This window comes from Mizuhopecten yessoensis, unplaced genomic scaffold (genome assembly GCF_002113885.1).
Source record: "Mizuhopecten yessoensis strain PY_sf001 unplaced genomic scaffold, ASM211388v2 scaffold7701, whole genome shotgun sequence".
NCBI classification, from domain to species: domain Eukaryota; kingdom Metazoa; phylum Mollusca; class Bivalvia; order Pectinida; family Pectinidae; genus Mizuhopecten; species Mizuhopecten yessoensis.
In genome coordinates this window covers 827-11931 of record NW_018407179.1, presented here as the reverse complement: position 1 = coordinate 11931, position 11105 = coordinate 827, and the positions used below count along the sequence as shown (strand labels likewise).

Genomic DNA, 11105 nt, shown 5'->3' with positions numbered 1-11105 from the left:
CCCCCCCATTTCAGGCGGGGGCATAATAAACGTAATGTTATGTAATGGAAGTTTTGCTAAACCGCATTAAATCACATCAGCATACAATGGTGAACAGCAGGTGACAAATATATCTGAATAAACCTGTAGGATTATATATATATATATATATATTTTGAAACTATTCAAACGTTTTAGAATTGTTTCAATGCATTGCTTATCCTAGATAGCGAACAGCTGAATTATTGTGATGGTGAAATACTGCGCGAAAATATAATAATGAAAGCACCTACTTATTGTATCATTCAATGCAAAGAAATATCTTTTAAAAAACCAATAAATATTAATATTGTTCTACACATTACTCAGCGTCTATATAAATGCATATTTCTTAATATAGTAAAAAGCCTTTCAACACTTGTCTAACACTGCACAAAAGTAAAACCAATAACCCAGACATGCACTTTTGCCTTCGATCAAACTATTTCTTTGAGCCCATTAAGATACAGATATATGTTATTCAATGCATTGTGTATGCTTCATATAACCGTATTACTAGTCAACCACCTGTCAACTGTGTGCTGATCTAACACTGCTTAAAAACTTGCTCAAAACTACTTATACTTCTACTCCCAAACATTCATCCCTCAAAATAACTTCTGGGATCGTAAAATGACAAATTATATAAAGTTCACTGCAATGGTAAACTGCGATAAATACAAAAGTCTTACAGTAATATAAAATATATAAACTGCTGTACAGAACGACGAAATACTAAGTCAGTATGAAAATACATTTATCCTCAACACTGACAGCATATACGATACATGCTTGGGCTCACACAACTGACATTCTCCGATAGTTTGACAACTTAAAAATCATAACAGAATTTACAACTGAACATTAACAACCTACACCACTGTCAATGTTCATGACCTACTTACTATTATGTTCAGTTAGGAGACGAATTCATCAAAACAAAAGTTAAATGTGTGTAATTTGGTTCCAGCACCAAGGTTACGTTGTGTTGAATGATAAAACTGTCCATTTTACAAGAAGCTTTACCCTATGTTTCCTTGTCAACATCTGTTGTCTCGTATATATTTGGAATTTCCACCATCCAAGCAGTTCATAATTTGCCTCACTGTGTGAAATATGCGCAATGGTTTGTTCCATGTTGTAAATTGCTATTTCGTCGTAGTTATTATCTGGAAAATGCATCAAATGCATATGCCATTAACATTAGCAAAGGAGCCGTAAGGTTGAGCTATGCTAACAACGTTTGAAGTTGATTTAAAAGTGGGAGCAATGTGCATTCAAGGTATCGCGTTTCCTTTTCAGAAACCAATTAATTTGAAAACTTTTTTTCATTGTACACCCTCATGTTGCAAACATTCGCTTTAAATTTTAAATACTTCGTATGTGAATATGCAAATGCAGTAGATGTTTACCTTGATTTTGTTTTAGCTATATTGCAGTTCTCGACAATGATATATCTGTCGTCTGAGAAGGCCCTGTGGTATCACCGCGCTTCATCGTCCGACGTCTGACCAGTACAATTACCAAGATGACCAGAGTCAATAAAAACAATCCAGATACGATGCCTATCCCGACAGCGGCGTCTTCATCCATTATAGCTACCACTATAGCATAAAGAGTAATGAATTTTCACTGCGTATGTCATACATTTTCCCTTATTTATCATTTTTATTTATTGTCCCTCCTTTTCATTATTCGGATTGGGGTGTTTCTTTGATATTATATTCTACATGTTGGGTTGGAATCAATCATTTAATACAAAAGAGATCACTTTTATAAAAAAAATTGTTGTCATATTTGTTTCCAGTCCATCCATCTGTACACCCTGTCATACAGTCTCCAGTGCCCTTGTCACAACTCACCATGACAATTGCCACACGACTTTAAACATTGTCTGCCATAAAAACCGGCTACACACACTACAAGCGCAAGCGTACTCAGATGTCATAAATTATCATGAATAACTGGTACTGTACATGTTATATTGATTAGTAGGTTTCAGAATAACACAGAGGCGACACCAACGTTTTGAACAAAACGGTTTTTCGATGTCAAAATCAATGAAGCAAAAACAACTATGATAAAAAGGATATATTTAGATGGGAACCCTAGATAACTTTGAGGAGAATACGACCAAGTAATTATGTGCACTTGGATATAATATGTTTTCAAAATAAATTTTGATTGCCACATGGACACTTGCTAATTGTCTTAAATACAACGTCAGCGTGAACTTGTAAACGTGTATCTATCTTAAGATAGAGAATCAAACAATATCAAGTACAACTCCTTACACACTGCAACACTAGCATGGCTCCGTCTATATGATGTCAATTTAAAGGGACATCACGTGAAAAGGCATTTTTTTTTAATGAGTGTATGTATTGTATGCACTTCCACTTATATTACCTCGTTATCTCCATATTCATAGTCCGTTCCAAATGTCCAGTTTGACCACTTGAATTGTTCGGGAAAGCCCTGCTAAAAATAGCGCCGATAACGTCACCTGACTAGGCAGTAAACACAAGTGGTGCGAGCGAGATGAAACGGTTTCCAAAGGGGCCCCCAGAGAGGGGCCGTCAGGCAACTGCAACTTCTTACCGCACTATGAAACCAAGTTATATGATTTCTTAGTCCGTATTCAAACTTATTGAACAGTAATTATTCATCATTAGAAGTTAATTGCACACTTGCCAAGGTTCAGAATTTAAATTTATTTAGCTTTAAACATAAATTTGTTGCCAATAAAATTAAACAAAGGAAGGGACACACATTTTTACAATTTATCACAACCTTCTCCCGTCATACATTTACAATTAAATGTCAACAATGATAATAGGCATAAACATGAAGTACATATATTTAAATATATATTGAATTTAGTACCGGAATGTGCCCGGTACAGATGTGCGGGGCTAAACACCTTCCCTACACCAAGGGACAAACCATTCTGATTTTTTTTTTTTTATATATTGCCGGGGCAGAGGAGGCCGGGTATTCATATTAGTACTAATTTAAACCTTCCATGTAAAAACAAAAATAATCGTTTAATTCAGCAATATAATTATATCATACCATTTTATTGAACCCGGTAATATTATAAATTATGTAAATCCACATCCTTAGATAACACGTATATCGGTGACCCAGAAAAGCACGCCGTGGGCCAACACAACAGTAATCCCTTGGAGGGCCTCATGGCAAAAACAAACTAACCAGTCACTTATCCCTTCCTTTCGCATAAACCACTGTATAATTATAGAAACACAAAGTAAACTCTCTCCGATAAATGTCCATTGACATATTAAACTAAGTTCATCTGTGTTCAAACTCAGACAAAGATACTAGCGAGCTTAATGGTTTTAGATATTTATTCATAACATAAACAGCGCTAGCATTTCTGTCGATTCCATTTCAGCTTAACCGGCTATCCGGAAGAATACATGCACCGTACTAACTGCTACGGCAGTTATTTTCTCCTTTGAATACTGCCCACCTGCAATAATGATTCCGTAACGTACTCCTTGCGCTATCTTTTGACCATTTGGCAACTTTTCGTTTCGTAGCTGACACGGTACAACACTTTTCTTTCGCTTACTTCACACGGCCAGTCATTTTGTTTGCAAAGAAATGGTGTGCTATGCGCATGCGCTAATAGAGGGAAATCCCTGAACAAAACGTTGGTCAGACAGGTAGAAATACCGATGATTTTCTTAGATTTTATCATTTTTTATGAATCTATTTCAGCCAAATCCGATCGTTATTTTCCATAAGGAGTCTCACTTGATATGTTTATTTAGTATTTGAAAAAAAAAAAAAAAATTACTTCACCGTTATGCCCCTTTAATGATTTTAAATATTGCCCCGAATTCCGTTTTTCAACTGATGGTACAATTCAAATATTGTGTGTATGCAGTGTCAGATAGAAATATAACCAAAATGCGGTAGTAAATATGCAATCAGGTCTCTGCAAGAATTCTTGGGTTCAAATCACATCCCTTTTACCAAACTAGGATATGTTCCTACGTGATGTACATGCAGGTGATTTGTTGGAATTACACTTTTTTAGTATTGTTGTGGTACATTTGAAAATAAGCGAAACGAGTAAACTAATAAAGTATTAACTAAAGTAGTTACTTTCATCAGTGAATGTGATTTTATAGGCATACTTTTGGTATGGCATAAGCTCACCTTGGTCCTTCGGACCCGGTGAGCTAAAAAGTGATTGGCAAATAGAAACTGACGCTGTTGGTGAGCAGCATTGTACCTGAACAATCCCCGCTACTTCTGGCACATAGTGAGTATCGACAGTGTGCCGGACAAGTCTGCTTACAGTCAATGCCATAAAACCAGGGTGCACATTCTAAACACATTTAAACAAATACATGTTTGATGTCTCGTTGCAGTAATTATATATATTCACACAATTTGTTTTAATTTTATTATAGCAATTATATTTGCCTTGCGGTAGTAAAATACGTCCTTTTGTTATTTGATATATTTAAATTGTATGTTGATAATGTACATTCAAAGTAACCTCTTGACGTATGATATAAAGTTTCTTAATGCGATATAGTTTTGCTATACCCCACAATTACTTACTCTGTCTGTTTTACTATGCCAAAAACGTAATATTCCATACGCTACAAAACAGTATCTCATGCAGTCACGTCTCAACGATAAATAAACTGAGAATAAGTATACGCAAGATCATAATGATATATTTCTGAACACATTTTTACCGTCTCAAAAATAATGTATCTGTTTAAACAAAACTCGGGATTAAAGGTCTAACAATGTTATTGAGATATCGGTGATTGCTTTCGTTAAAAAAAACATTTCGTTATGAGTTTACACCATGTATGATAACCATTGTCCCAATTGTATTGGTATACACACTTAAAACGTACACTTACCGGTAATGCAGCAAAACCTAGATGTTACAGTAGTCAATGCAATAAAGGATAGATATCCTTATATTTATAATTAATGTTTTGTGTATGTGTAACTGGCGATTTCACATGTCAAGCTATTAAAAAGGAAAACTACCATTCTATGATTTTACTTCTGTCAATGACCTTACATGTCACTATACCTGTACATAACCCACTGGTCTGATTACATATATCCCTTTTACAATTGGACGGGCAGCTTGTGTTGCAGGTATCACCATAATATCCAGGTCTACATGCTTAAATAAGAATAACATCAGCAGTCATTTGAGACTTGATAAATACATTGTTCACTTTACACTACAAAAAAATATAGGTTAGGTATATATTCAAACAAGAATTACAAGAAAACTCAGGCTTGAATAACACATAAATACGAGTTTACAAGTACATTTGTATCTCTTGTCATGGTAGGAATGCCTAGGGTGGGGAAATTGGCAGGTGTGAATAAGGATGCAGAGTGGAGAAAGACAGTGTAATTTGAAACAAAGTGGGTTATAGCAATACATATTTTCTTGCAATTGTCCTATAACTTGGTAATAGTTTGTGAAAGATAAAACGCTTGTATGGAATGCAAATTTATGTGAAAGATCAAAAAAGAATTATAACAATATTCTGTTAAATCAAAGCACAATATTTACGTTCGAAACCTTTAAATATCCATGAATTGCGCTAAAAGCAGTCATGCATCATCGAAAGGGCTCCACATTAGACGCATCTACGAGAGGCATTTTGATAAATCGTGTCACGCTTTTCCCGGTATATATTCAGGTTATCCATTTCCATAATCTATATATTTTCTAGGTATACTTATCACAATGATGCATGGAGTTTTAGAGTATGACGCATATATATGCAGTGTGCAAATTTAAGAAACGTTTAACCAGCAAATTCCTGATGAATAATTTCAAACTGCATTTTTATTTAAACATGTTATTAACATATTAAGGAGAGTTATTGAAAAACATGGGTTTACTTTTTTTAAAACAGTTCGATTTTAGGATATTTTAATCCACCCTCCCCTAAATATAATACTAACAAAGCATTTTATCATTCAAAGTTAGATAGTCATCCCTACCAATGGCTGAACGAAACAGACTTAACATGTGAGTACGTCTATTTCCACTATCATATGATTTTGAAATTTAAGTAGTAAAGGAGAGTATTTTCAACTTTATTTTCTTTATATAATACCCATTAACAAAACAGCAAGACAGCGGCAACTTAACCCTATTATTCTGATAGATTATTTTTCCATGTTAATTGAAAGTTGGAAGTTTTGATGGTATAGATGATGTCTAAATATAGAACAACTTTGTATTGTATGCATGTCATGAATATAAGTTGAGAATCCTCTTGTTTCCCAAAGCTATGTTGTTTTTTTTTGTTTTTTTTTGTTTTTTTGTTTTTAATCAAACGTGTTATATGACACATTTACCGGTTATCAACCTTTTGGATTCCTGATGTTGAAAGATATTATTGGTATCCAACGTTTAAGCAAGTATGAAATGCAAAGATCATTTTAATTTTACCGAAAACCAACGTTAGTTTTATTTTTTTAGACGTTATAAAAAAATCCTAATGTTATCAGCATGTATTTGCTTTATCTATGTTAACATGACACATGCATATGTGAATTATATATAATTTCCTAACTAATCCTTAGATAACACATTTCTCTACACGTTTTTCATACTTTCCAGTGATACATACCTTCACACTCTCCATTGCTTTGCATACATCGGTTGTCTTTACAGTCGAACGAACAAGTCTGATTACAGTGGTTGCCATAATAACCGGGAGTACACGCTTTCATGGAAAATCACGAAGAACAAGTCAGAAACCGAAAAAAGTGTAAGGACTACATTTTCCTTATCTAAGTTTTAGGTCATTTATTGTCTTTGATAATGTAATTGTACTCAATGATGATTATTACATGATTATTTCAAACCACAACTGAGCAAGAAAAAAAAATGTTAATTCTGAACCGAATCTGATCAATTTATTATAAAAAAGTAAAATTATAAACCTCAGAAGTGGTATAATTATGAATGAATAAGTGTCCCCACAGCGCATGCATTCTATTTTATTACAAGAAATTAAATTAACACAACATGTAAACAAAAATATCCATATAAATGTTGATTTAAGCTGAAGCTGAATCACTTACCAGAACAAACACCGGATTCTACAATACATATGTCATCATAACAATTTAAGGGGCATTCTACACATAAAGATCCAGATCTATAGTGTCCAACTGCACAGTCTAAAAATAATATGAAACAAGTACATAATGTATACATTTATTACACGCATTGTCTACAATGATTTTAGAATTATGTTGCGATATTTTATATAAAAAGTAGATATGTATATTGAAGACTGCTTAACACATTTATTGATGTCGATATTAAGTTGATTTACTTGAATAAAAAAAAAAATGTTATAATGAAAATGATGTTATACTGTTAACATGATAAGACATATCCATATGTTATCACTGCACCGAAAGCCTATACGATGAAAAAGCAAAGGCAATACACAGTATCTTTAATCAGGTTATGATGACGACCTACACTCTTTTCTTATACTTAAAATGAGTTTTATCACAACGTTTCTCAAGAATAGAAAAATGAATGATAAACTGATTTATTTTCTCTCGTTCCACAGGCAAATGGCATGTTGTACTTTTTCCAGTATTAATATCTTTAGATATATGTAATTACATGCGCATCTTCCGGTCACTGGATCACACAGGCTATTGGCACAGCCTACATCACAATCTGTATCACAATTACCATCACCATATTTCCCAAGCGGACAACCTGAAATATATTAGCATACGAGTTCGGACATAAGCTCATCTGTTATCATTTAAAAAAAAAAAAGCCTTTAACCAATTTTTATTGTTCTATTATCGGCCAAATACATGGATGTACACAGCTCTGTATGTGCTACATCTTCCACAACGTTATAACTTTATCGATTTGTGTTAACACAAATACAGCCACATACACAAAATTACAAAAAACAAATCGTATTATTAGATACTTAATTTACGTACCGTACACTTCTACTTCACAAAGCTCCAGAATAGCGTTATCAGAGTACCACGATAAACCTCCTGACCGTCTATCGCTGTATATCGTCAGGTACTGGGCGCTAACTGTGCATTGTATATGGGGAGTCAACGACAACGCAGCCGCCGTTGATGGTGTGTCTTTATGACAAAGGTAACCGTTCCGCCAATCCGATGTGTTCGACTGGTATATCTGATAGCCACCAAATCGTTGTCGTTGCTGATTCCCTTGATCTAAATATGATAAACAAGATTATCCACGAGAGCTTACGTGTATATACTGTTTTTACACAGGACCATTTTTCGTGTTGTCACCAGGAAAACAACCACTGCATATTCTGTAACAGGCGACCGATGCAGAAATAGCATGAGGAATTAGGGATTGCCATTGTTTTCTCTTTTTAAGATGAAACTTCTGCAGCATACATTTTTACGTGCGGTATCGCTATATTTTAATTTCCATTCCAACTATTTTTTGACGCTCTACTTTGTAACACTTTCCTTTTTGCCCTTATCATCAACTAGGTATATTTATCTTGATACAAAAATCAATTTATCTTTGTATTGGTAATGTTTTTATTTCGTTTCATTAAAGCATGTATAAAGGGAAGACTCATTGATTACATGTTGGTTATTCTCATCAGCATTTTTTTTTTTTATACAAGTGTGCCTAACAAAGATTGACTTTGTCACATCTCCTATCCGTAGGTACACGGACAGAAATACATACACATGCATCGAACGTTGACGTGTGTTGACGTATACACCGAGACCGAGTCAGAGCACTTGAGGTTAACGATACTAGTATTGTACACAACAGACCGTCGTTAAAAAAACAAGAATTCAATAAGGGTCTATATCAAACAGTATTATGAAAACCCCTGGTGTAGAGACGATCCATTAGTCAGAATGTCGACTATATGGAAAGCATTACACACAACATAGACAACCTGATATGTGTATTGTATACAAAATACGTCATTGAATGTACATTTTGCTTTCTAGGTTATTACAGGTTTGTGACCGCTCAGCGCATCACAAAAAGCGTGCGCACACCGTGCATACATCGTTTACACATCGTCCGCATATCGTCCTCACATGGTGCGTACAACTGTGCGAGTTTAAAAGAAATCGTTCGCCCCGTTGTGCACCTCTCTTCGCACAACTGTGCGATTTGGTACAACTTGATCAATATTACGGAATGAAAATTGAATCGAATGTTCGCATACATTAATGTAGACTGTATATATTACTGTAATTTCTTATCACAATCATTAAGTTTATGTACAATTTTACTATGCGTGTTACATAGTATTACAGTGACCGTTTGTTTGTCAAGAATGGGTTTGGTTCCATGGTAACAGAACAAGTAAATAACAATTTGATGAGTGACTGAAGTTTTACCTGGCCTGTGCCTGATGGGAAGACCAGATATGTGATGCCATATGACCGTTCTGAAAACACAACTGGACGTTTACTATTTGTTATTTACATTCGGTTTGGCCCATAGCTCCCCTTCACCTGGATTTTCACACCCCGACGAGTTACGTTAGTACCCCGGGCGGGGGGGGGGGTCCAGGTACATGTACAAAGTGGATATGTTTATACAGGACTGAGGTGCAATTTAAACATGTGTCGATAAAGGGCGTTTTAAAAAAACACAGAAAACACAATTTTTAAATATAACAAAGTTTTAGACAGAAAGATAAGCTTATAGAGGACCATATGGAAGAATAGCCTTTGGCTAAACAGGTATTTTATCCTCAATAAATAAAATGTATTATTATAAGTAGTAGTATTATGTAACAAGAATAAAGAAACACACTTAAAAACCAGGTTTATATATTTAAACACGAAACCGCATATATTGTTAAGCCATTCCTCAATTTACATCCAGCTACGATACTTATCGCAGAACGTTCGTCCATCGTCCACACAAATGCGCGCAAGCAATGCTCGTCTACTTTTATATCGTTCGGTCATCGTGCAACACATCTTTCACACACCGTCCGCACACCGTGCGCACACCTTGCGCACATCGTGCACACACCGCACGTCGTGTAACGATGTGAGAACCCACAACTTTGTGTTAAATGATGTCAAGCTATCCTCGTAGATTTTACCATTATCGGTGTGGGCCTAACGGGCCGTTTAACCAGGTATAGCTAAACTTAAATGTAATTCATTACCTACTTATTTAAATATCGTTTTTGAATGTCACTAATCTGAATTCCGGGATCAACGACTTCGCAATAACCAGTGCGATCTGAATACGGGTGGGATGGGGATGGGGTGGAGTTACAATAGTCGTTTTTCGCGACATGCAGTTAGACAACACAGTGTTGTCTAAGGTCATGAACAATACGAGAAACTTAAAACCAGCATTTTGTTTTATTGTTGAATACAAAATCAAAATATCTGATTACTCACCTCTGTAGTATATTTTAACGTATTCCATAACGATCAGTCCTTCTAGATCTACTTGCCACCATGCCTCCTTTTTATCTGGATATGTATGTGAACAACAGTTTTGGCTGTCGAAGATTTGTTTTCGACAACCATCTACAGCCTTACCACTTTGATATGCAGCACTGTGGTTTGAACTTTGTGCGGTGATTTTGATATTTGGCTCACGACTGGTGTTAACTGTAAAATAATGAATTATGATTGTATATCTATATATATATATATCTGACTGATCTAAAGTACTAAACATTGTCAATATTTTCAGCATTGCAAGGTCAGCAATGTATAAATGTGTTGATGGTAAAAGCAAGTATTAAAAGAAGGAAAGGATAAGCAGAAATTAATGGAGAACGGCTATGAATAAGGTAAAAAAGGGGATAAAATAAACCAACAACAAAAAAATAAAAATAAAAGAAATGGATAATTTTCTTTTTAACTTATGTTTGACTTTTGATTGAAACTGCTAATTACAAGTATTCGGCCATAAACGAAAAATAAACAGTTACNTAATTATGGTTTAATACTCTAATCTATTTATATTAAGATTTTTTTTCCAGAAAGATACATTTAGATGATTTAACATAAGT

General features: G+C 34.7%; 1 protein-coding gene and 1 long non-coding RNA gene across 2 annotated transcripts; both read right to left on the bottom strand.

The window, feature by feature from the left end:
- Window positions 1–1098: 1098 nt before the first annotated feature.
- Window positions 1099–5212, bottom strand: LOC110454157. Its single transcript, XR_002463349.1, has 4 exons — window positions 5114–5212; window positions 4286–4381; window positions 1431–1622; window positions 1099–1187 (listed from the first exon to the last, which is right to left on the bottom strand). It is a non-coding gene; the product is annotated as an uncharacterized LOC110454157 (long non-coding RNA).
- A 1215-nt stretch (window positions 5213–6427) lies between these two features.
- LOC110454156 (cell death abnormality protein 1-like) lies at window positions 6428–10692 on the bottom strand. The gene is made up of 5 exons (XM_021503531.1): window positions 10483–10692; window positions 8038–8286; window positions 7700–7798; window positions 7141–7239; window positions 6428–6779 (listed from the first exon to the last, which is right to left on the bottom strand). The coding sequence occupies exons 1-5, from the start codon at window positions 10508–10510 to the stop codon at window positions 6661–6663; spliced, it is 594 nt and encodes a 197-aa protein (XP_021359206.1). The 5' UTR covers window positions 10511–10692; the 3' UTR covers window positions 6428–6660.
- Window positions 10693–11105: the final 413 nt, after the last annotated feature.